The sequence below is a fragment of the Talaromyces stipitatus genome, genomic scaffold, assembly GCF_000003125.1.
Source record: "Talaromyces stipitatus ATCC 10500 scf_1105507295555 genomic scaffold, whole genome shotgun sequence".
Classification (NCBI taxonomy): Eukaryota; Fungi; Ascomycota; class Eurotiomycetes; order Eurotiales; family Trichocomaceae; genus Talaromyces; species Talaromyces stipitatus.
The window spans coordinates 2921777-2944527 of record NW_002990116.1 but is presented as its reverse complement, the minus strand read 5'-3'; the positions used below and the strand labels follow the sequence as shown (position 1 = coordinate 2944527).

At 46.6% G+C, this 22751-nt stretch overlaps 10 protein-coding genes across 12 annotated transcripts; 6 read left to right on the top strand and 4 right to left on the bottom strand.

Annotated features, from left to right (window-relative positions):
- Positions 1 to 2702: 2702 nt before the first annotated feature.
- TSTA_121940 (uncharacterized protein) lies at positions 2703 to 5284 on the top strand. The gene is made up of 2 exons (XM_002482405.1): positions 2703 to 3250; positions 3307 to 5284. Exons 1-2 carry the CDS (start codon positions 2794 to 2796, stop codon positions 5220 to 5222), a joined length of 2373 nt encoding a protein of 790 aa, XP_002482450.1. The 5' UTR covers positions 2703 to 2793; the 3' UTR covers positions 5223 to 5284.
- A 294-nt stretch (positions 5285 to 5578) lies between these two features.
- Positions 5579 to 7487, top strand: TSTA_121930 (uncharacterized protein; the record flags this gene model as incomplete). Its single annotated transcript, XM_002482404.1, has 2 exons — positions 5579 to 5612; positions 5763 to 7487. 2 exons carry the CDS (start codon positions 5579 to 5581, stop codon positions 7427 to 7429), a joined length of 1701 nt encoding a protein of 566 aa, XP_002482449.1. The 3' UTR covers positions 7430 to 7487.
- A 284-nt stretch (positions 7488 to 7771) lies between these two features.
- Positions 7772 to 8475, top strand: TSTA_121920 (microsomal signal peptidase Spc12, putative). The gene is made up of 3 exons (XM_002482403.1): positions 7772 to 7922; positions 8002 to 8061; positions 8130 to 8475. The coding sequence occupies exons 1-3, from the start codon at positions 7875 to 7877 to the stop codon at positions 8340 to 8342; spliced, it is 321 nt and encodes a 106-aa protein (XP_002482448.1). The 5' UTR covers positions 7772 to 7874; the 3' UTR covers positions 8343 to 8475.
- A 17-nt stretch (positions 8476 to 8492) lies between these two features.
- Positions 8493 to 9566, bottom strand: TSTA_121910 (ubiquitin ligase subunit HrtA, putative). Of its 3 annotated transcripts, XM_002482400.1 has the most exons (4): positions 9148 to 9566; positions 8993 to 9071; positions 8871 to 8941; positions 8493 to 8790 (listed from the first exon to the last, which is right to left on the bottom strand). In XM_002482400.1, the coding sequence occupies exons 1-4, from the start codon at positions 9259 to 9261 to the stop codon at positions 8692 to 8694; spliced, it is 363 nt and encodes a 120-aa protein (XP_002482445.1). In that variant the 5' UTR covers positions 9262 to 9566; the 3' UTR covers positions 8493 to 8691. The 3 variants fall into 3 exon arrangements, with proteins under 3 accessions (XP_002482445.1, XP_002482446.1, XP_002482447.1); XM_002482401.1 differs by having other exon boundaries at positions 8871 to 9071; XM_002482402.1 differs by lacking the exon at positions 8493 to 8790 and having other exon boundaries at positions 8837 to 9071.
- Positions 9567 to 9730: 164 nt separating this feature from the next.
- On the top strand, positions 9731 to 12509 carry TSTA_121900 (uncharacterized protein). The gene is made up of 3 exons (XM_002482399.1): positions 9731 to 10449; positions 10477 to 12278; positions 12379 to 12509. The coding sequence occupies exons 1-2, from the start codon at positions 10168 to 10170 to the stop codon at positions 11512 to 11514; spliced, it is 1320 nt and encodes a 439-aa protein (XP_002482444.1). The 5' UTR covers positions 9731 to 10167; the 3' UTR covers positions 11515 to 12278; positions 12379 to 12509.
- Positions 12510 to 13811: 1302 nt separating this feature from the next.
- On the top strand, positions 13812 to 15954 carry TSTA_121890 (1,3-beta-glucan biosynthesis protein, putative). The gene is made up of 2 exons (XM_002482398.1): positions 13812 to 13908; positions 13977 to 15954. The coding sequence occupies exons 1-2, from the start codon at positions 13883 to 13885 to the stop codon at positions 15547 to 15549; spliced, it is 1599 nt and encodes a 532-aa protein (XP_002482443.1). The 5' UTR covers positions 13812 to 13882; the 3' UTR covers positions 15550 to 15954.
- Positions 15955 to 16046: 92 nt separating this feature from the next.
- TSTA_121880 (NTP binding protein, putative) lies at positions 16047 to 17026 on the bottom strand. Its single transcript, XM_002482397.1, has one exon. The coding sequence runs from the start codon at positions 17014 to 17016 to the stop codon at positions 16225 to 16227; it is 792 nt and encodes a 263-aa protein (XP_002482442.1). The 5' UTR covers positions 17017 to 17026; the 3' UTR covers positions 16047 to 16224.
- Positions 17027 to 17379: 353 nt separating this feature from the next.
- TSTA_121870 (Golgi GDP-mannose transporter) lies at positions 17380 to 20030 on the top strand. Its single transcript, XM_002482396.1, has 4 exons — positions 17380 to 17861; positions 17920 to 18007; positions 18066 to 18440; positions 18512 to 20030. Exons 1-4 carry the CDS (start codon positions 17640 to 17642, stop codon positions 18952 to 18954), a joined length of 1128 nt encoding a protein of 375 aa, XP_002482441.1. The 5' UTR covers positions 17380 to 17639; the 3' UTR covers positions 18955 to 20030.
- Positions 19524 to 21002, bottom strand: TSTA_121860 (uncharacterized protein; the record flags this gene model as incomplete). Its single annotated transcript, XM_002482395.1, has 2 exons — positions 20604 to 21002; positions 19524 to 20557 (listed from the first exon to the last, which is right to left on the bottom strand). Exons 1-2 carry the CDS (start codon positions 20899 to 20901, stop codon positions 19524 to 19526), a joined length of 1332 nt encoding a protein of 443 aa, XP_002482440.1. The 5' UTR covers positions 20902 to 21002.
- A 161-nt stretch (positions 21003 to 21163) lies between these two features.
- TSTA_121850 (uncharacterized protein) lies at positions 21164 to 22674 on the bottom strand. Its single transcript, XM_002482394.1, has 4 exons — positions 22585 to 22674; positions 21979 to 22518; positions 21728 to 21922; positions 21164 to 21673 (listed from the first exon to the last, which is right to left on the bottom strand). The coding sequence occupies exons 1-4, from the start codon at positions 22639 to 22641 to the stop codon at positions 21242 to 21244; spliced, it is 1224 nt and encodes a 407-aa protein (XP_002482439.1). The 5' UTR covers positions 22642 to 22674; the 3' UTR covers positions 21164 to 21241.
- Between the last annotated feature and the right edge of the window lie 77 nt (positions 22675 to 22751).

Genomic DNA, 22751 nt, shown 5'->3' with positions numbered 1-22751 from the left:
ATGCTGAAACACATATCGGACAATGCGATTCTTTGACCGAAATTCAGTCCCTTTGTGAATCTTTTCTATACAATGGAATTGAGTGAAGCAAGTTTCATCCCTCTCAGCTTTGAGGGCGTTCATCCTGTCCCCGCTTTCTCTTAGCATGTATTACCTTATGCTCTAGTTCAGTAAGAATGGTAATCTGATTGGGTAAACCGTCAAACACTGCATCCAGTCTCCATAGTCTGGACGTGGTGTTTCATGGCTAACGCAGCTTAATAGGGCCTAGCCAGGGGTTTGCCCTCACTGAGCCACTTGGGTTGTCTCAGCGGCCGAGGCAATTACGTCGTGTGCTTTCAAGTGCTTGAGAATCGAAACTTACTAAGCCCGGCTTGCTCCGTACAATGCTGGAGAGGTACTCTGTAGTCGGTTCTGAAATGTCTTTGTGACTTGCAAGACATTTCGTATTCATTTCGAGACATTGATTGATGGCACTGACCTGCAGCTCGTTCGAGGTTCACAGATTACCTAGATGCTTGTTCGAGTCAGAACTCATATCACAAACACATGATCAACTTCGGCTGTACTCCGTATGCTGAAGAAACGTTACTTTTTCTTTCTCTCGCTTGTTTCACGTGTGCTCCTCGTCATTCTACAGAGTTCGTAACCAAACGATGCTGTCGAAGTCGGGCGTAGTCGGTGTGCCCAGCTGTAAAGTCTGCAGATGGAAGGAAAAAGAAAAGGTGTTTTCTGCAAGGTTCAGTCTGAGTTGATTGGCCAATTCCATCGTACAAGACCCCGAATATCTTGTACGGGAATTGATTCTTGTTTGGAATCTCACGTTAATCTCACTTCACACAAGCCCTCTGTAGATACGATCGACTAGTTCGTCCTTTAATTCATATCATCTGGCTTTGATTTCCAAGGCTGAAACTCTTCCCATCAAGATGAGCGTCATAGGGCACATGACTCGTACAATCTAAACAATCACAGTGGTGAGGGATACGCGAGTAATGTTTTGAATTGAGAACGTTTTTAGCCGGTAACTTTGAACTCCATCGCATGCATTGTCTTTTTAGCTTGGTGCTTGGTATTTAATTGAGATCGGAAGCTTGGGAATGGCCGATTTACGATGGAATCTGGGTTGTCTCCATCTGCCCACACCACTTATGTATTGTAAATTGAATTGGCCAAGTTGTCTGTGTGCATACAACAATACCGACAATTGAAGTATAAAATAAATGACCCGTGTATGGATGTATGCGTGTGCATATGTATATCAGCGTGCGTGTAAGAGCAATACAGCTTGTGTATCGAAAGCAAATATTCTGATTGGCCCAGAATGCATTTATTTTCTATCTTTTTCTCAATTAATAAACTTTCTCGGCCGCCCCTGGCTAGGCGGGCCCCACTTGGCGCCGCGCCGATTCCTTCTCGAAAGAGACAAAACCCAACGTGTTGGAATCACACGTTCGGGCCCCACTTCTTTTTCTGTGGTCTCCCCACTTTCTGTGTGTTTTTGTTTTCTATTCTTTCTTTTGATCCTGCTGTATTGTATTCAACTCCTCGACAACTATTGTGTTTATTGTGTTGGCCCGATTCAAGTATACCAGACCAAATAATCTCCGATTAGAGTCGTCCGTTTGTAGTTACGTATGTAGGCTGTGTAGCATACCTGCTACTACGTACATGGGACGGCAGATGTAACCAGAATTCTGCCGCGTGTGCTTGCGATTAAGAGTCTGTGCGAGCTCCCTCTATGTAGTGCTACATACTTATCAATGTAATAATCTATTTTAGTATGTACCATGTTTGCTTGAGCTGACGCCCAGGGGAGCAAGTGAAACCATTTGAAGTTAGGACGAACGTTGGACAGAACCTAACCTTACGATGTTCACCTCGTATGGTTTGTAAAAAATAAATAGGGATCCCCCCGGCTATATTCTCAATTGTCAATTCGTCACTTATCAAGCGTACTAACCACCAGGATCCATGGTCCTTGTATCCTTGTTCGTTCCGGCCTGGTAGCTGGAGTACTACGTACAATCCGACGCGTTGGATCAATAGTGTTGCTACAATTGCGCGCTTGACGGGTTCAACACACAATACTATCGCAAATCCCTGGCTTCTCTCCTTTTCTCCCTTCCGTCTGCAATATTCCTTTTGACGGCACCAAGTCAGTGATTTTGTCTATCCCGATCAATTCAATTGATCTGGTGCGTTCGAAAGCGAAGATCAGCCCGCTTGTGGGGTTCGACAAAAACCTCAGGCTCGTGTTTCTCTCCTTCCCGCCCTAACTCTACTTACCTCATCCTTCCCCAGTCTGGCTCTTCCTCCGTCACACACTCTCTTTCTGTCAATTGCTCTCCTTTTCTGGTCCTCACTCACTCGCTCACTGTCTCTCGCAATAACCTCTCTTTAGCCGCTGCTTCTCTTATTCCCCTGTGTGTACTTCACTGTACTATACAGTCTCTCTCTCTCTTCTTAGCCGTCTGTCTGGGCTGCCACATCATTCTCTCGTTCCCTCTCCACGCCCTCCTACTACACCCACCACCGTCTTTCATTGATTCTCGTGTCACGACTTAACAACGAACCATACCGTCTCTTCCGGGAATGCGCATGCGGATCATTGGTATTTGTATCCGTTACTCATTGATCCCCGGTTCAATTGCGCTTTGCTGTTCCCGTTGTCGCAGCGATATGATGATACACCATCAACAATAATTCAGGGCCGCATCTTTCTTCGTATGTGTACAACTGTAGCAACAATTGATTCTTCGAGATCGTCTCTCTTTTCGCGCGCTCTCCAACATGGCATCCCGAACAGTATCACCAGATTCATGGCAAGATGATATGGACTCCTCTTCCCAGCGGCCGCCAACGTCATCCACAAGCGATTTCTCAGATCATTCTTTCCACAGTCGCTCCAAATCAAGTGCCAATATCAATAGCCCTAAAAGACTGTCGATGTTTTCGTCTCGCTCAAGAAGCAACACCACCAATGCACCCGCCCCTTCGCGCCCATTGCCCGCTGAGTCTCTCAGTTACGGTGAGCCATCAGTGTCCCCGGTCCCGCATGACGAAAAGCACGACAATGTTGCGCGGTCCTTGCTGGTTCGAGGGAGTCGTATTCTGCGGCGCCAGGGCAGTAAGTTGAACGTGGTTGCTACGACTCTGGAGGAAGAGGAAGAATTCGGCAAGAGTGCTGCTCGGTTTGAAGTTCCCAAGGTCTTTCAGAGGGTCCCCAAGCTCAAGAGAAATGATTCCCGTGAGTTCTTTCCAGTTCTCGTCTGCATTTCGAACATCCCAGACTGATCAACCCAGATGACCAACTTAAACGTATCATTTCGGAGCCCTATAACTTTCATCACGTAACTCACACCAGCTCAAGCCAATTTCATGCTCTGGATAATACGAGTAATGTTGAGCTGGTGGACGAGTTTTCCGCAATCCAGGCATCTCAAACACCAGAGCCTGGTTTGAAAGGTATTCGCGCTCAAGCTCTTCGTTCTGACGACTCCCTGGACGAGACTGCGGCCGACTGGCAGCAACGACCAGTTACTTCTCCCACTTCACCTTTGAGAAGGAGCTCTCCAGTATCTCCGCGCGAACCAAGGTCCCCCGGCAGAATTGAGAACTTCTCACGCCCGGTTTCCCGTTTGCAGAAACCATTGCCTCCGTCGCCGTTCATGACTGCTCCGCCGCGAGCATCTTCCAGACAAGGTCAATCGGAAATACCCGAGCCGACGAGTCTGGCTATCGATGAGCTTCTTGGAGTAAACACTCAGCCTAGCATTCGTGACTATGAATATCCCCAACTGGACAGCGTTTCTTTCCATAAGGTTTCCTCGTTGGAAGGAATCGATCTTGCGGGAATCTTCCAACCCGAAAGCAGCTCTGCGATATCGGGTAGCCAGTATGAGACTATTGACGACCCTAGCATCGAAACTGACGGCAAACCCACAGCAGCTTTCATTAACAGCTACTTGTCCGATTTGGAGGATGTCCCAGAAGAAGATGAGACGAAAGAATCGGATGAGCCTCTTTTGCGTACATCACGTTTTCTGTCAATCTCTAGCAGTATTGGTGACAGAGTCTCAAACGAGGCCCATCTATCCGCTGCTCCTGCCCACGAGTCTGTGATAATTGTCCAGGATCCGCAACTGTCTTTTTCGGAAGAGGTTACGTCTCCCACTTTGCCCAACTTCCAGCCGATACTCCAGGATTCGCCCGTCTCGCAAGCCAGTGATACGACAAGACGTACCTCGGCTGTCGGGCTGACCAATTTACCCATGACCTGGGAGGAAGATATCGACTTCTGTTATGAGCATGAGGCTGTGGCAGACTGTGAATTCGACTGGGGTCGGCTCTCTTCAGAGACGTCGAGGAATTCGGTACCAGGCACTGTAACAACGCCCTCAGCAGCAAATCACTTGGTTCCTCATTACCTACAAGTGAATCCCTCCATTTCGACACCAGCAACTCCGGATTTGGATCCAGGATCAGCCCAATCGATTCTCACAAGATCGCATGACGCTCTAACTCCATTGAGTGACGGCGCTGCTCATGCTGAGTTTTTCAACGCCAGCACTGCTGACCTGAAAAAGCTCGAGACAAACGACGAAAATGAGGTGGCTTATGAGACATTTCTTGCTGTCGGAGACGACCCCGATCGTCAATTCCAGTATTACACTCAGGGTTCATCTCAGTCAACCGACGTGACGCCATCCCCCAGGAGCAGCTACTCGCAAATCAGCAAGTATAACTCTCAAGAAAGCGTCATCCTATCCCGCGCGGCATCAATTGTGCGAAAACATCGCTCGTCGACTTCAACAACTAGCGTCCCAGAGTTGACAAACAGTGCGAATAGTAGCCGCGAGAACACTATCCGGGAGAGCATCGAATCGTTCGAACATCCCCCGCTAGGTGTCTTGTCCGAAGCTCCTCGACCGGGATTCTCTATTCACCGTCCAGTCAAGAGCTTGGGCTTAGAATTGAGTGCGCTCGCTAAGCTCCGAACTACCAGTAGCAGCGGAAGCATTCATGTCGTGGATGTGCCTTATCCATTGGCATCTCCGACTCATGATCGAACAAAATCTGTGTCTGCTCTCGACCATCATGACGAGAACCAGGTAATACAACAATCGGCCCAGGGTCTTCCATTCGCCGTTCGACAATCATTGGCGGCGCAAAAGCGGAAAAGCCGAGCTGGATACTCTCTTTTTCCCACCACGCAATAAATCTTTATGTTCCAACACTACCTGCCATCTGAGTTGGCAATACCCTCTCTCTATATATTTGTATATGACGTGACGATCCTTCCGTGTTCTTTTTTTTTGTGTTTTTCCATTTATCCATTGGGTTGCATCGGTCATTACCTTTTGATTTTTTGAGCTTTTTATGTTTTGATGGGTTTCAGAAAAGTCCGGGGTGACTTGGAAGGGATATTATGATTCCTGGAGGCCTGTTATTGTCGGTTTTCGCTCTTTTTCCCGGCCGCTCTTTTTGTATCTTTCTGGTCTGTTTGATCTCTCGCGTGCACAGAAAAAAGTTCATATAGACAGGTGCCTGTACGGATGGAGTACTGAGGTTTATCATGACTGCATTTGCATATTCTGCATGGGGGAAAAGTTCTAGGAATAGTGGTTATTTGTAATCGATTCAACAAGAATTTGGTTTCAACAAGAAGTGCTTCCTAGTAGTCTTATATAAACGGAAAGTCCTGAGTAAACGCAAGACTACGTGGTTAAGGCTGAACAGCTCATCTTGATTTCGATCAGATGACAATCCATCGCCTGAAGAGGAAAAGCGGCAGAATGGAGAGCGAGATCTATCAGAAGGCGGTCTTGGCAGCGGAGCGCCATCTTTATACTTGCCTCAAACAACTTCACTTCTGACCGTTATCACCAAAACATATCGAGATTTGCGATGCCGGAACCTGTTGAAGGTAAATACAGGATACTGTGAAGCCTGTCAAACTTTTTATCACAGCAAAAAATCGGACAACATGGCATCACCCTCACAGCAAGCTGTCGTCAGGCGACAGGCTGACATCGACATGGCCTTGATGCCTCCCCCGCCGCCAGCGAAGAAGATCAAACGACCCTCCACAGTTCTAGATGAAGATACTTACACGGACGCATTATCGCATATTATCGCGCGCGATTTCTTCCCAGGGTTGCTAGAGATGCAAACGAAGCAAGACTTTCTCGACGCTTTGGATTCAAAGGATAAAGCATGGATCGCGCGAGCGGGCAAGAGACTTTCGGAAGTGATGACGCCCGGTGGTAGTTCAATCAGAAGAGGATCTAGCACACCTTATCGAAACGTGGCGGATACACCGATGACAGAAACAAGATGGGGAAATGAGACACCGGCCTCTGTCGCATCGACAACTGCGACACCGCAGTCGTCTGTAATGGGCGCTTCTTCGAAGGATCTTGTCGATGTGTCGAATCTCAGTTTGAATTCGTTCCAGGCTAAATATACCAGCGAAGATAACGAATCGTTCAACAGGTTACTGGACCGACAGAATGCGAAACGAAGGGAAAAATTCGCATGGAAATGGAGCGGGAACAAGATCTTGTCTGCACGACAGATTGCGCATCGCCAAAGAGAACAGAAACGCATCGCGAATCAGGGCAGTGTTGCCGAGACGAGTAAGGAACTGGTCTTGTCGACGGATTTGGATGCTCGACCTGCGGTGCCGGATACCTGGAAATCTGGGGTGGAGAATTCCTTGATGTTTACACCTGGCTTTGTGGAAGAGCAGCATGAGACTCATCAGCAGAAAGCGGAGGCCGCTTCAAGAGCTGGGCCTAAGCAAATTGTTTATGGGAATACGAGACTCGACAACACGAATAATAGTACGGCGGCAGCGGGACATGATGGTCCGTCGGTACTGTCATCCCCTTCACTGTCAGCTATCAAAGATGCAATCGCTGGGAGAGTACGGCACACGGATGAATCATCTGTAGGAGGAGAATACACTGGCAGCGAAACGCCACGAGTGAATGGATACTCATTTGTCGATGAGGACGAACCGGAATACGACGACGAATCCGTCTACGAGCGTCTCAGAATTCTAGCTAGCAAGGGCTCGACCGGCGGCGACACAACACCAAATCCATTCGATATCAAAGAAAACCGCAAACGTGAAGACCTACATCATCGAATGGTTGATCGCGTGGCGCAGAAAAAGAGAGCCGAAAAAGCAGGCATCAGCAGCAGCAATGTGCCACGGTTTGCCAGTAGTCCTAACCCGATGTTCTCGTCGTTGTCATCTTCGTCGCGCCTACGTACTCCTATTGGGAGTAAGACTCCTCGGGGGAAACCATTGACACCGGCGGCACAGAAGCTTTTGGCGAAAGTGGGTAGTACGCCGAGACAGTCTTCGTCTTCGTCTGGTTTGAAGAATATGTGGACTCCGACACCTAAGAGGAAGTAGAAGTAGATTTTATATGATTAATGACTGAGGTTTAGAATTTATGACCATATGATACCCCAATACTGCCTTTTTTGTTCCACTTACAACATGTATCTTGTACCTGTTCGTCTATTTAGAATGTATGATAAGGTTAGTACATGAAAATGATCAAACAATAAGTCCTACGCACTCTTGACCTGAAGTTGTCGAGTGTACGAGGGCCATATCAACAAGAAAATGATCAACGCTTATTGGTGGATCTCATTAGTATAGACCCACCGTGAAGCTACGACAAATCAGAGCTCCGTCCCGAGACGCCAACTATGCCATACTTTATCTTTCGAGATATATCAGCGACAACGAGATATACCACGCCACTTACATATTGGAATCTATTGTTTCATTGGGTTATCTATACTCGGTTACACTTTACTGAGCGCTGAGAAACCAAAGGCAACAAAGCAAGATGGACAATATCCTGGCTCCGATCCAGAACGCATTAGAAGGTCAAATCGTGAGTTTCGGCGCGGCAGCTCGATACAAGCTTTCGTTCCCCTCAGAGTTGAGTAGTCGTCACTAACCATCAGACACAGGACTTTCACGGCCAACAACTCGCTGAAACCCTCTCAACGATTCTCCTAGTTATTTCCGGCGTACGTTCACATCATCCAGAATACAGCTATCTTGCCAAAACAGGATGACTGATTATGCCTCTGAATAGATCGTCGCTTTCATCGTCGGCTATATCCAGCAAGATATTTATCTTACACTCTGGATCGGACTTGCAGGTACCGCTATTACAGGTTTCGTCGTTATTCCGCCGTGGCCGTTCTATAACCGGCATCCGGAGAAGTGGCTCGATTCTACAGGTAGTAACACGAATTCGGCGATCAATGTGCCTGGGATTGTTGTTGATGGGGTAAAGGTTCGATAAATCTACGAGAAAGATGGGGCAATCAAATGGGAAAGCATTCTTGTACCTCGACATTGGTATACGATGCAATATTATCTGTTTTAGCGGTTTTAATATGGGACGGCGTTTTGTTTCTATTCTCTGTGTATTTGGATGAAAACCAGTACTGCATTTTCGTCATGAGTCATTATTATCAATAGACTACTTATAGTAGCTGAATGACGTAGAATCGCCGCGTGCCTGCAGCTGATCAAAGTGGATCATGAGTCCACCGATAGTAGAGCAAATGCCCTTTCTTTTATAGACATGAACGCGTCAGTATGAAAGACCAGGAGTCGTGTCGCAAAAGTATCGAAAGAATCGAAAGCTTTCATCGGCCGTACTTCTGGAATTCCCAGTCTCTATTGTCTAGCGGGCAGACCTGCCGGGTTTTCAACCATCGAGAGATGCAGTGGAAGTGGAAGGCGTGCTATATAATAAGATGATGAATGGGTTAGTGAGTGCTCTTGGATGGACTATGCCAAGCTTGAACAATCACAAGCAACTCACATTACAGATACCCCATGCTACTGTGCACTCTTCTGTGGTAGATGAACCTTGGTTTGCTTGACATTCAATGCCTGCCAATATTGTTAGCATCCTCGAGATATAAAAAAAACACGCAAACGTACACAAGTCCATGATATGATTACGGCAAATGGCGCAGTTATCGACGACGATATCCCAGGCCCAAAGAGCAACGGCGTTCCACTATATGGCCAAAGGATCAGTTTCGCCTCTTGATTTTATTGAATAAAAATGAAGTCAAAAAATAAAGAATACCCACCTTCTTGACTTCGAAGCGCTTCTTGCCTTCGGAGCTTTCGCCAGCTGCGGACTTTGAGGTCTTTACAGCCTTGTCTTTTGCGGAGCTAGCATCTTGCATTTCCACGTCGGCCATTTTGGTAGATTTCTCAGGTTTGGAATAAGCTGGTGAATGCAACAAAAAGCTTCGATAGAGGCGAGGTTGAGAGTGACGAGTGGGTAGTAGCTACAGCCACTAACTTATCATGAGTCGGGAAGCTGATATCGATATTCCCTCCGATCGGATCGCTGCGCATGAACGTAACAAAGCAAAAGAAATAAACCGGGCCAGCCAAGGCAAGAAAAGCAGTGTTTCGAGTCGTAAAACGTACTCACAAAGTGTGTAAAAGACAATAACTGTGGTGAGGGCAATTATTGTTGTGACAGTAATGATGCTGCCTCGGAGTCTGCCTGGTTCGTTCCAGTGGCAACCTTGCGGGCAGCAACCCCCCACTTCGCAGCAACCCAACTGGCAGGCGCAACACCTGACTCGTCGGCTTCGACGTCCAGCCTCGCTCGACCTCAACTCACTTCTTCTTCAACATCTATCTCTCATCAACACTCTCGCAGTCGAAATGCGTGCTCTTGTGCACTCATAACCTTTCACTCACACAATCTTCATTGAGCACGATCTGAAATAATGCAGCTATGATTGATCAGCCGGTTTCTACCGCCTCTTATTTGTTTCCCTCGATCTCCGTCTCGAAACATACTGTGCCGTAATCATTCACCGGCATTTCGCACGCTTCATCTATCGCAATAGATCTGCTCTGGCGCTCTTACAAGACTTTTCTCTTGACTTAATTAATCTGCGTCTTTCGATCCTCTTAGCATCCATTCCAAAACCGCTAGGCGGCTCTCTTGTGCACATATCAGCTATTTATTCTGCGACCACTGTGTTTATTCGTGCCTTTGCTCTTACCTATCCTCCAGTGCTTTGCTTTCTTATTTCCTATCTCTCTTCAACAGGCTGCCTATTTTTTAAGCCACCATACCCGTCGCGATGTCTACTCCACTAGTGACAACAACTCCAATGAAGGGATCGCGCAATCCTAAGCGACAACAAAGAAGGAACAACACACCTGCCTCCCAGGGCAAAACCGTTATGCTGTCGACGCCTCCTTCATCGCCGCCTCGAGTGTCAAGCCCTGGCGACTACTTTGCTACAGGCACACCGGGTGTTTACAACGGAGACAACAACAGCTCCCGCAAGAAGAATGACAATCGTCCTAGCAAGAAGTCCAGGGAGAACACTCGCCTGACCAATGCTCCCCATAGCAATGGTGTGAGTCATCGTCATACATCTTCTCAGCCAAGCATAGCCTCTCCGCCGCAACTTAAAGACAGCCCACATTATGCCGGACCAACTTTCCATGCATCCCCCGCACCGTCTGCACTTCCGATGCCGTCATTCTTTTCCAAGTCTGTCCCCGACTCCGGCCTTTCTGCTGCATTAGAGCTTGACGATGAGTTGGATGAGGAGTCAGCGCCAGAACTTACTACTCCCTCAAAGCCTAAATCGAGTGCTTCTCGCATCAAACACGAACCTTCTCCTTTGGATTTCCTTTTCAAGGCCGCCATTGATGCACGAACCAAGTCTCAACAGAGCCCTGAGGCTGTTTCGAAGAGCACAGTCTCAAAATCTACTGATGTCATAACCAATCAGCGACAAGATTCGGCCTCAACCGGTATATTCTCGCTCGAGCTTGATGGCTCGGAGAGGACAACACCAACCTTTTCGACCCCAGTTTCTTCATATAAAACCAAGATGAATGCCTTGACCTCTAGTGGTACTAAACAGCACTGGACAACAGAAATGGACGATGCTCAACGAAAGATGAAGACAGAAGAACTAAAGCACCTATTACTAAACCCACGTCCTCAACGCCCGGCATCGGTGTCTCCTCATCCAAAAGGGCCAGCGCGTGGTTATTTTCACAATGCCCACGCTCCTCAGCACGCAGCTTCCGGGCCTCCAACTCCTGTCTCTTTCAATGGTCATGTTCAACAAAATCCTGCTCAATGCATGCCTTACAAATCTCCACCACAGACTTATGCTGAGAATATCAATCCGATCTCGTTCCATCGAGATGTTTCTCCCTATGCAAGCCCGGTCAATGTTGCAAGAGCGAACCACTACGGATCATCCCTCCAGTCACCTTTCCGAGTTGGCCAACCTTCGCAAATGTACAATTCACCCACCCTTTTCAATGCCAGACTACAATCTACTCCGCCTTCACGTAAGCAAGATCCCGACACCAAGAAAATGGAAGATGATCTTCGAAGAATCTTGAAATTGGACATGGCTCCGAGTATGCAACCCAATGGAGTGCAGAGTTCTCTGGCTTGATAACTTTAAATCAAATTTCTACCCAACGACCGGTTATTCTTGCGCTAAATTTACTTTGGTTCTCGCTCTTTATATGTTTCGTCTTATGATTTTCCAGGCATCTATGTTGTTATAAGGTTTCGAAGGAAGACTGCGCGTCACTCGACTAGATCGCGAGCTCATATGTTTTTGGGATCCTTCTTTCGGTGTGGTCTTTCTGGGACTTTGTTTCGGTTTCGGTTTCAAGCTCGTCATTGGTTTTTGTGCCTCCCCATTCTCATTTTACAGATACCATATGCATTACCATAAATCGGTTTGGGTCGAGAGAATTTTATGTCGCATATTTTGGCGGTTTTCTATGGGGATGGTTTTTACGGGTCGTTGCAATGGGTATATGGGAATCTCATTTCTGATTTATGCGGGCTCATATTTCTTGGACTCTGGGATGTTGTCTTGCTGTTCTCTACATTCATTACGAGGAGTCTGGAAGTTTCACAGCGCGCTGTTAGAGTCGTCTTTACATTTTATGACGGCATACCTTTTACGACTTGAATGGGTTGGTGCTCTGTCGCACTCTTCAGTGTTGATCGCGGATATGATTTCGAGACCTTTTCTTGACAGCAGATGCTTTTGTACTTTGTTTTTTGCTTTCAATCTTCTTATTCCCTCGTAACCTCTCCCTTTCTTTCACACCTGTTTTGCCATTTGCAGTTTTCGTTTGAGCTTACTTTGTCAGCTCGAACCAGTGTTTCCTGTCATAATTAACCAACTATATTCGCTCCTTAGTAAGTATGCAATCTCTTTTCTCAACTAGTATACATATTCCCTACGACCCAGTTCACCCTTACTCAATTTGTAATCGGAGCCGCTAACGGTTTAATTAAGGACAGCCCTAAAGCATGCCCCTATTACGCAGAAGCCTTCAACCCGTACTAAACTAGTTGCTACTAGGAAAACTATTTGATAGCTAAAATCTATTTTCGGCAAGCCACAATTCATCTGATCGACGTTCTGAACGTGTATTCCGTATCGTCATTTGCTTTTGAAAATTACATACGTCAATAGGTATGCACCATACGTAACGGGGCTTTGGAGGCGATATGTATTCCCTGCAGTGGCGAATACCGCAAACAGACGCCTACATGGTCAGGCTCATGTCGATAATAACATATCAGTTTATGAGATGTGCTGTCGTGGTAGTAACTAGTACTTCGAATAATATGTTTAGTAGACATCGTCATGACTACGATCTTCCATATGTCTTGTGAGTTACGGAGTTACAGATGGTCGTATTTGTAAATTACCGACTGGTGGAGAGCCAACCAACAGTACCCTCAGACTAACCGTTTATTGGCTTACTGATGCAGATGTGGCTGATGAGTGGCTAAGTGTAATGAAATTACAGTACCGTCAGGAACGAACGGGCCTCTAAATTCCAATGCTTTAATATCTATCATCCACGGGTTAATTTACGGTTGGTCTCGGCGATTAGACGTTGGAGCCACTTCAGAGTCAATTTTTCAGGCTGTTCCTCGACTGATCGTGTTAACATCGATTGCAGAGCGCAAGCAGAGTTGCTATAGAATGCACTGTGAAAATGTAAGTCCTATAAAGACTACCCCCTTCTTCAGTGGCTATGATAAAAACAATAAATAACGACCCAGAAGGACCACAATTGACAGCGACATTCTATGATTGGCTGAGCAGAAAACCAATCACAGAGCACCCCTGACCATCCCCGTCTCCACCAGGCACACCCTCTTTTCTCAGGCAGGAACCATGACGGACAGGCAAAGCAGGAAGTCGCTCCCTGACTTGACTGCTTTCATCGATTCCTAACTTCATCTCTCTCTTTTTTCTCTCCTTGTCTTTATATCTGCCCTTCCAATTCACATCCAAGTGGACTAGTTCTCCATCCCTTGCCCCTCGCTTTTCACAACACGTCGACTGAACCCGTCGAATTGGATTGAGATTTGTTTTCCTTTCCATTAAGGAACGCCCAGTGGTAGACATTCACCAATCCGGGGTCGAAGTTAACTACCGCCGTCATTCGACTTGTTTTCCTCGCGTACAAACCGCCGCGTCTACTTGTTTTTGTTCTACAATCATCGATTGGGTTTCGATCGTTCAAGCGCTTTTTTACGTACAAATCTTCAAACCCCGACGCATACCATTCTCCCCCCTCCCCCCTGCGTGCGGTGTCGCCCTTTACACATCGGCAACATCATCATACGTCGGTCTTTATTAGTGTCGACTGCAGGCTGACTGCGCGTGTCCGCTGTCTGACCTGAGCGATCTTCCCAAATGAACTGTTGATCAGTCGACTGTGAATTTCCTTTTCGATACCCCCGACGTTCCTTGCAAAGCTACCAATCTTTGAACCTCCGTCATGCCTCCGCAAACCGTTTCTGGCTCGTAAGTCATGTTCCCTGGACTCGATCCAGCTCAAAAAACATGGTTCCTTTCTAACTATACACAATTAGAATTGGCTCGGCATGGCGCTCTTTTTGGCATACCATGACCTCCAACGATCGCCATGCATCCCACGATTCACCTTACCGGACAGGCCAGCATGTTCCCCTCAATTCGAGCCGCCATGATACTCTCACTTCAGTTGCTACTGCGGCAGATTCTCGTCCCGATCTTACCTCCCCTTTTGAGGAAGAAGAAATATCAAAGACAAACTCTAATGGCTGGGCTGGTTCCCCAAGAGGTTTAGGCTCACCCAACCGCCCATACTCACCAGGCATGCGGTCATTGGCGTCGCAATCTAGGAGATCGAGCGACCAGGCTGGAGGTGCTGATGGCATGGGAGAGATACAAATGCAAAGTTTCCACGACGGCGCCCCACCACCACCACCAGTTACTCATTCGTGGAAGAAGATTGATCGCTGGACTGAGGACAATTACCCAGAACTGTTTGATCAGTTAGGTGAAGGTTGCACACAGAACGATGTCAATGAGCTGGAGCACGAACTAGATATTAGCTTACCTCTCGAGGTTCGTGAGTCGCTAATGATTCATGACGGCCAAGAGCGCGGCGGCACCCCGACAGGAATTATTTTTGGCTGTATGCTTCTAGATTGTGAAGAGATTGTCCATGAGTGGAGGAACTGGCGAACTGTTGCGGAGGAGTTTTTTTCAACCTCGACTATCGTCCCACCTCAAATTCCGTCCAAGGCCTTTGGAGCTTCTTCATCTTCGGCCGGCCCCTCTCAGCAACATCAAGCCTCTAACCCGACATGGAGACAGGATCTTTTGGATCGGCAAGATTCGCAACCGCCTCGCGCAATCCAGAAAACTTATGCGCATCCTGGTTGGGTCCCCCTTGCCCGTGACTGGGGCGGTAACTGCATTGCTGTCGATCTTGCTCCAGGTCCAGCAGGCAAATGGGGTCAAGTTATTATCTTTGGACGCGACTACGATTGCAAGTATGTGGTAGCTCGATCATGGGCGGCGTTCCTTGCGCAGGTTGCGGATGATTTTGCCAGCCCGTTTGTGTCTGTAGAGGAAGACTCTGGGGAGCTCAAGTTGAAACCATTCAGAAAACAGAACGTTGAACCGCCCTATCTGGAGATTTTGCGCTGGAGAGTAGATCAAAGATTTGGACGACGGCCGCGTCGGAGGTCAGCAAACGGCTTGGGCCTGAATACGAACGTTGACAAATCACGGAATTCCCCTTACGGCAGTCCGGCACCAAGTGAAGAGCGTGGGCGATCTCCTCATCGGTTTAGTAGTCGTGCTCAGACACAGAGTCCCAAAACCCCGTTTGCTCTCTCGAGCCCTCTTGCACGAGTGACTGAGGAAGCGTCGAGTCCAGTTACTTCTGTCAGCGAACGCACCCAGGATTTGACGTTAAAAGAGGTACCAACCAAGGAATCCGCTGAAGACCTATTAGAGATGACCACTCCCGTGGCAACAAATGATGCATCGAAGGAACCTTTGAAGGATATCTCTGTCAATGAAAAGACCTCAAAACATAGCTCGACTGCAGACGCAACTCCTCTTGATCTAGAGTCAGAGAATCTGGGTGAGATGAAAACAGTGGCGATCTAATTAGATCAGTGACTCGTATAATCTTCTCAGACGGCTTTGATGCAATTGAACATTCCCGCATGGAGTCGACCATTCTATAATGTCTTCCTTTTATTCCAACTGCGATATCCTTTTACGTTATGATTGTGCTGTTGTCAATCATCCTCCGAATGAGGGCATTGTCTTTGCGTTTTATAGGACTCTGTATGTTTTTTATATCACAGAATGCGTTGTTCTTTCCTTTTCCTTTTGCATTCTTAATGCTTGTATTAAAATATGGTGCTCTCAATTTCTTATTTACTTCTTCTTCTTGGTCGGTGTCCTCTTTTCGTCATATTTATTGTAACTGTACGATCATGCAGAATTAGCACTGTTGCAGGCATTGAGTTGTATAATTTACGCAATGAGATAGATTAGTTGACAAGTCATGGGTATATCTATGTAGCATGATTATTCTATGCTTTGCTTTTATTTGATTGATCCTATTGATCAGTTTCTGTACTCTTCAGACAATCAACTCGATTGCTGGTACCCAGGGCCTTTGACTCGATGTATACGGCCTCTGTAAGCCTGACCTAATCGACAGTATCACATAGATACCATTCTCCGGTAGCTTAAAGACAATGCTCTGCCTTCACCTCTTGTTCATCCCAGGAGATCACATTTTATATGCATCCAACTTTAAAGAACGAATACTCAATCCCAATCATCATCACTATTATCCTGACCATATCGACGACTACTCGTCCCATCCCGTATACCCTTCCTCCGCGATGATTTCCCTCCCCGCTCATTCTCCGATTCACTCTCACTCATATCACCCTCGTCATTATTCCTTCCAATCTCCTCAACATACTTCCCTCTCACCAGAATCCCAGCTTGAACTAGCCTCTTTTCCAAATCTGTCGTCCTGAAATTATCCGCTCCTTTCCCTCTTAAAGCACTTTTGCCTATGGAGACTAAGCCTTCAAAGCCAATGATTCTTTCTTTACCGTTGCCGTCGACAAAACCGATTACGCATGGTAGGACACGGATGTTGAGTTTCTCAACGACGAAGGGACAGTTTCGTACGTCTATGCGTGCAAAGCGGACTTCGTGATGTCGCGGCGCGAGAAGGCGTAAATGCTCATCCATGACCGTGCAGCGCGCAAAGTCCGTGTGGGAAAAATGAACAATGCATCGTTCGTTATTTGTAGTAAGGTCCAGAACGGCTCGGTCGTCGACTAAAGTAGGATAGAAAGCGTCTATTGTTGTGGTTGTATTGTTGTTGTTATTATTTGGGGTGTTTTGTTTGAGTGCTTCTTTTGCGGAGACTACTTCTTTGTGTAGTTGTTCGAGACGGTGGGCGCGGTAGGCAGAGTCATCTTCCTTTTCGAGCTCTTCGAAGAGAGCGTCTTCGTCGAGGTCGCCCGGGTCAGTTCTTGAGGAGTCAAGCTTCTGACCGAGGATTGAGGAGACTTTGGCGTCGAGGAAAGTTGGATCGGACATGTTTATAGGTATGAAGAAAGTTCAATTGACTGAGTTATATGTCGTTGAGGGGGATGTTGATACTTCTACTTTTTCGCGGGGTGCCGTTTTGGTAAATATCTGGTACGATACAACGCATTACAGTACAAAATTACCATATATCGATCGATACACGGTATCATACCTAACCAGACCGATTGGCTTCTAGACCAGCAATTCTGTATGTACGTACCAAGACAAATAATACTGGGTTAATTACAAGCCTTCCTCCCCCGCCAGCCAATAGGCTTGCTTATCGCCGAGCCACAGCCGTAACGCCCAATTTGCTCCTTCCTTTTTTCCCCCTGCCTAAGATCCGTCCAAGATTAGCCTAGCCAACAATTGATTGATTGACAGATCTGACAGTCAACTTGGTTTGAACTCTCTTCATCTCTTCATCGTTTTTGTATCGTTTCACTTCGTCTCTCGCATAGACCGTGGGTCAAGTTCCTCTCTTTTAACTTAGGTCGAATCTCTATATCTGTCTCGACTGAGCATCCGGCCTTTCCACACGACCTGAGCTTTCTCCAAATCCTTGAGCCGCGTCATCCAAGCTGAGACACAACGAACGAAAATCTTCACGCGCGCAAACACATTCACTCGCCATGGCAGACGACAAGAAATCAGATTCGAAATTGGAGCAAGGCTCCAGAGCCTTTGAGGTTCCTCATCCTCAACCTCGACACAACGTTCCTGTTGGGTTGTCCAACAATCCAGTCTTACCCGTGTTAGCTTATTGCGGTTCTTCGATTCTGATGACTGTGATGAATAAATATGTTTTGTCAGGGTTGGATTTCAATCTTAATTTCTTCTTGCTTCTTGTTCAGGTGGGTTTCGCTTTTTGGAATGGCGGATTTGTTCTTGACTGACATTGTTATTGTGCAGTCCGTTGTGTGCATTATTGCTATTCAAACTTGCAAGGCCGGTGGTCTCATAACCTTTCGCAATTTCAATACGGATGAAGCCAAGAAGTGTAAGTACATCGCTTAGACAAAACCTGTTTTCATACTGACGGGTGGTTCGTAATCTAGGGTTCCCCATTACTCTTCTCCTTATCGGAATGATTTTCACCGGCTCCAAGGCTCTGCAATTCCTCTCCATTCCCGTTTACACCATCTTCAAGAACTTGACCATCATTCTGATCGCATACGGAGAGGTCCTCTGGTTCGGCGGCTCAGCTGTAACTGGTCTTACTCTGTTCTCTTTTGGATTGATGGTCGCCAGTTCTATTATCGCTGCTTGGGCCGATGTTCAACACGCGCTTACATCCACTACAAATGCTAGCACCAAGATTTCGACTCTGAATGCTGGTTATATCTGGATGACAGCGAATTGTCTTTGCACTGCGTTCTATAATTTGTACATGCGCAAGCGCATTAAGTTGACCAACTTCAAGGATTTTGACAGTAAGCTTCCTTTACATACCAAGCGGTACTATACAACGATTTTGTGGCGCAGAATTGACTTTTCTCTACAGCCATGTTCTACAACAACTTACTCTCCATTCCCGTCCTGATCCTCGCTACTTTGCTCATTGAAGACTGGTCCGCTGAGAACGTCGCCCGCAACTTCCCCATAGTTAGCCGATCAAACATTGCCATCGCCATGGTTCTCTCCGGTTTGTCTTCTGTTTTCATCTCATACACTTCAGCTTGGTGCATGCGCGTCACTTCTTCAACAACCTACTCCATGGTCGGTGCCTTGAACAAACTCCCCATTGCTTTGTCTGGTCTTATCTTCTTCGACGCCCCGGTCACTCTAGGAAGTGTCTCTGCCATTGCCATTGGATTCGTCAGCGGTATTGTGTATTCGGTCGCCAAGTTCAAGCAGAACGCCAAGCCCAAGACTGGTATTCTCCCTACTACAAATATACCTCTTAGCGCCAGCAGTCAAAGCATGCGCGATTCGTTGAGATCATGAATCTGATCTCAGAGTTCCCCAGGGGACGTCAGAAGCAGCAAATAATGAGAGCTGCTTATCAGCAACGAAAAGCGAGTAGAACTTTGACTTCTTTCACATGAGATGCATTTATCGGCAAGGCAGTTTTTCCAAACTTGAGTTCACTTGAATGGACTCGATGTGACTCGAGCATGGGAGTGTCAACAACCGCCATACCATGTCAGGTTTCATGCCGGCGGTGTTTTCTCTGTATGCTTTTCACATATCATGACAATTTAACATCTATTAATTTTGGTCTACAAGATCAATGGCAACTTTCGACTATCATGACATTGCCCTTCATCGACTTACAATATTCGATACAGTTAATACACGTGGTACGACTGGTTGTTCAAACTTATATTTTTTTGTTTCATTGCCTGAGGGGTTCCAAGGTCGTTTTGTGTTAGTAGACTCGGAATGATTGTTTGATTTCTTTTCAATGACTTGTTTGTATATATTGATAGATTATTATTTATTTCTCTTTGTTTCTGGATTAAGGATTGTAAGATATCCCACCATATATATTCAGAAGTCGCGGTTTGGCCAGTCTAATCCTCGTCACTCGATTCATCCCCTCTTCCTCTTCTCTTCTTATTTCCTTTCCCACCATCCCGACTATCCTTCATTTCCTGCTGGCCCGGTCGACGTCGCTGACTATATTCAGTCTTGACCTCAAAAACATAACTCCGCGCCTCTCTATCCTCTCCTTTCCATCCTCCTCTTCTTTCTGTCTCCTCACTATTAGCAGCTTCACTACTTCGACTCTCCACAATCCCGAGTGTTCTTGCATGCGAATATCCCGGATACGATTTCCAGGGGAACTTGAAACTGGTCGCGACCACTAAACCGGCGTGGCGGGCTAGATCTTTGATATTCCATAGCGTATACGGCTCGCCTTCGAAGAGGGTGACGATGATCTGGCCTGATTGACGAGGTATTGTTCTTATGTTCTTGTCTTCTTCTGACTCGGATTCAGATGTTTCGCTTTCAAATGAGTCATCGTCGTAATGATCATCATCATCTGTATTATCTCGATCTTCTCGTGCCGTCCTTGACAATAACGGAACACACGCCTTGAAAAAAGCAACGAGCAACTCCTGATTTGCGCGTACTTGTCGATTGACATCAGTCGATAGACCGCCTACATGCGGAAAATTGAAAGATATTATATCCCACGGCCCACCGTCATCTTCACTATTCGTTTCCGGCTGAGGACCATTCCGGTGAAAGCTTTGGCGTTTTCTTTTTTTGTTTCTTGCATGAGGAATGCCTTTTCGTATGTCCTTCCCACCTCCGGCGTTGGTACCTAGTTTCCTAGCGTCGACTGAATACAGGACTTTGCGGGTTGGTGAATTCGGTTCAGGGTTTTTGGTGTATGTATCGTCCTCTGTAACTTTTCCCTGGGCCCCATTGGCGTCTCTTTTCACATCCTCGATGTCCTTCTGATCGAGGAAATGCTTGATATTCTCCTCTGCATGTCCATGATACTTGCTCAACAGAGTACCCTCGGAATCATAGCAAGTAGCAAACACATTCTTGCAGCGATGGTGCTCATATAGTGAGCGTGCAAATGAAAAGTCGCCTATCAAAATAAGTTTCGTATTTACAAAGAAAAAGAGCAAGCTCACCTTCTCCCATTAGCAATATCCGATCTTTTCTATCATATGGTATAACAGGTCGTTGATGTAGTTCCTGTTGATGGGTATTCTTTTCACTTTTCTTGTTCTTCCATGCCTGTTGCTGCTGCTGATTACTTGCAATTGTTGAATCAGCCAACTTCCTCTTCTTTTGCGAATCTGTTGCCCTTGAAGAATTGCCCGTCTGAGAGGATATTGAGACTCTCTGGAAGTGTTGCATTTTTCTTTTCTTTGAGTCTCCTAGTGTTTGTTGTTGCCCTCGAGAACGCTTTTTTTTTGACTTCGCCATTTTCCCCCCTCCCTTTCGAGAAGACTGTTTTCCACTTGTTATGTGTTTTCTTATTCAGTCAAGGATATATTGGAAGGATGCATTTCCTCGACCTGTACTGCGATTAATATGTGTCGTAAATGTTTTTGCTGGTGGATTTTTATGCGTCCAAAATCGTCAGCGGCTCGCCGCTTTTAGCGACATATCAATTGATATATCCGCTACACTGGGAACAACCTTGGGAGTGCCTCCTTCTATCAATTGTTTTACGGTAAGCTAATAATATTGTATGCATTGCATCAAATTAAATCACAATGACCTAAACTCGTATATACACATTCCGATCCAGTCTGTAAAAATACTACATAATATAGACCTTCTTCATATCCTTTTCGTCAAAGACCTCGCCAGTAGTCGGATCCTTCACTTTCCCTTCCCCGACAGATCCTACTTTCCTACTCATCTCCAATATTCGCTCACGTCCATAGATTCGGCCGTTAGGAAGAATAATTGAATCATTCTCCACCGAGCTCTTCGTATGGTGCGCATATGGAACATGTCTAGCTAGCTCATTCAATTCCGTGGAGCAGATGGGACATACTGATGTAGTGACTGACAGGTTGTTGGTGCTTGAAGAGGCGTATTTCGAGTGACATGCTGGCGTTTTTAGGGCAGACAAGCCTGCGGATAGAGCTATATGTAGCAGTGGTCGAGGGGGTAATGAGAGTAGCTCATGATGGGTGCGAAGGAAAAGTTCGGAAAGATATTTCCATCGATCGAGAGAATACATAGACTATAGGTGTAACTGTAAGCGGCTCTATCCTGAAAAGGTTGTTATTGAGCCTACCTTATAGGGCTCTGCGTCAGTGTCCCTTGGAAAAGCAAGTAGACCAGCAGCACGGTGAATTTCCACTGACTGCGTCTCAAGATGCGGCGATAGATACTTCTTGGCGTGCTGCATGGCTTCAATCATTTTCGTGGGCTGTCCAGTCCGGACCATTTCGATATACTGCTGAAGGCGCAATTCGAATTCCAGAGTATTCTGCATATCCGTGCGCATTAGCAGAACTCAAACACCGAAGATACCATTATGCAAACCTGGGTTTTCTTTAAAGCAACCTTGTTTTCACCGCACCATTGTAATGCCTCCTTCGCATCTCCCTTCCGCAGACCCTCCGCAATCCGCTGGCACTGAACAAAAGTGCCGATATCAACTAGATCCTCGATACCCTTTGCCTTTGCCAGCTGTTTTGCACTCTCTGGAAACCCTGAGCGTAACATATGATCTACTATCAACCTATCAAGACGTGTCCGAGACCAGTCTTCATATTTGACATCTGACAAAGTCTGGATCTTATAGAGATCTTGAAGGTGGTGGATACGTCTCTTCGACTGAGTCTGGATCTTCTTCTCTTCTTCTTGCAGGGACTCCATCTTCCGTTTCAATCCTTGCATTCTAGCTATCATGGCGTCCAAGGACGCGAGCGTCTGATCGGGAGTTTGGGTGCCCGCCAACGAGCCATTCGCGGTTTCTTTGAGTGCGGGGATGATATAGTCTCGTTCTCGCTCGACGATTCTTTGTACAGATTTGAAATTTCGTCGTGCTAGTTCGTGGGGGAGACGAAGAAGAGGTTGGTCCTGTTCATTTTGAGTAGGTCAGATCATGTCGTGATAGAGGAGGTTAAGTGACGTAGGAGCACATACCAAGAGGAGATGGCTCTCAGGGTTTAGCTTTGTTGATGTGAGTTCTGCAGCCATCATGAAAGTGGAACATTCATCAAAAATAGAAGACTCGATAGATAGCAAGCGAGGTCAAAGTCTCGAGAAATGGGAAGCAAGAGAGGATGTCAGTGTCGACAGATGTTTCGGGA

Bases quoted from the DNA above. Each gene is read 5' to 3' on its own strand.
- TSTA_121940 (XM_002482405.1), top strand. From the start codon at position 2,794: ATGGCATCCCGAACAGTATCACCAGATTCATGGCAAGATGATATGGAC. The intron at 3,251-3,306 runs GTGAGTTCTTTC...TGATCAACCCAG, and splicing joins GCTCAAGAGAAATGATTCCC to ATGACCAACTTAAACGTATC.
- TSTA_121920 (XM_002482403.1), top strand. From the start codon at position 7,875: ATGGACAATATCCTGGCTCCGATCCAGAACGCATTAGAAGGTCAAATC. The intron at 7,923-8,001 runs GTGAGTTTCGGC...CATCAGACACAG, and splicing joins ACGCATTAGAAGGTCAAATC to GACTTTCACGGCCAACAACT. The intron at 8,062-8,129 runs GTACGTTCACAT...GCCTCTGAATAG, and splicing joins TTCTCCTAGTTATTTCCGGC to ATCGTCGCTTTCATCGTCGG.
- TSTA_121910 (XM_002482401.1), bottom strand. From the start codon at position 9,261: ATGGCCGACGTGGAAATGCAAGATGCTAGCTCCGCAAAAGACAAGGCT. The intron at 9,072-9,147 runs GTGGGTATTCTT...TTGGCCATATAG, and splicing joins AGCGCTTCGAAGTCAAGAAG to TGGAACGCCGTTGCTCTTTG. The intron at 8,791-8,870 runs GTGAGTTGCTTG...CTTATTATATAG, and splicing joins TAGCATGGGGTATCTGTAAT to CACGCCTTCCACTTCCACTG.
- TSTA_121900 (XM_002482399.1), top strand. From the start codon at position 10,168: ATGTCTACTCCACTAGTGACAACAACTCCAATGAAGGGATCGCGCAAT. The intron at 10,450-10,476 runs GTGAGTCATCGT...ACATCTTCTCAG, and splicing joins ATGCTCCCCATAGCAATGGT to CCAAGCATAGCCTCTCCGCC.
- TSTA_121890 (XM_002482398.1), top strand. From the start codon at position 13,883: ATGCCTCCGCAAACCGTTTCTGGCTC. The intron at 13,909-13,976 runs GTAAGTCATGTT...ATACACAATTAG, and splicing joins CCGCAAACCGTTTCTGGCTC to AATTGGCTCGGCATGGCGCT.
- TSTA_121880 (XM_002482397.1), bottom strand. From the start codon at position 17,016: ATGTCCGATCCAACTTTCCTCGACGCCAAAGTCTCCTCAATCCTCGGT.
- TSTA_121870 (XM_002482396.1), top strand. From the start codon at position 17,640: ATGGCAGACGACAAGAAATCAGATTCGAAATTGGAGCAAGGCTCCAGA. The intron at 17,862-17,919 runs GTGGGTTTCGCT...GTTATTGTGCAG, and splicing joins TCTTCTTGCTTCTTGTTCAG to TCCGTTGTGTGCATTATTGC. The intron at 18,008-18,065 runs GTAAGTACATCG...TTCGTAATCTAG, and splicing joins TACGGATGAAGCCAAGAAGT to GGTTCCCCATTACTCTTCTC.
- TSTA_121850 (XM_002482394.1), bottom strand. From the start codon at position 22,641: ATGATGGCTGCAGAACTCACATCAACAAAGCTAAACCCTGAGAGCCAT. The intron at 21,923-21,978 runs GTTTGCATAATG...ACGGATATGCAG, and splicing joins TTGCTTTAAAGAAAACCCAG to AATACTCTGGAATTCGAATT. The intron at 21,674-21,727 runs GTAGGCTCAATA...TTACACCTATAG, and splicing joins CTGACGCAGAGCCCTATAAG to TCTATGTATTCTCTCGATCG.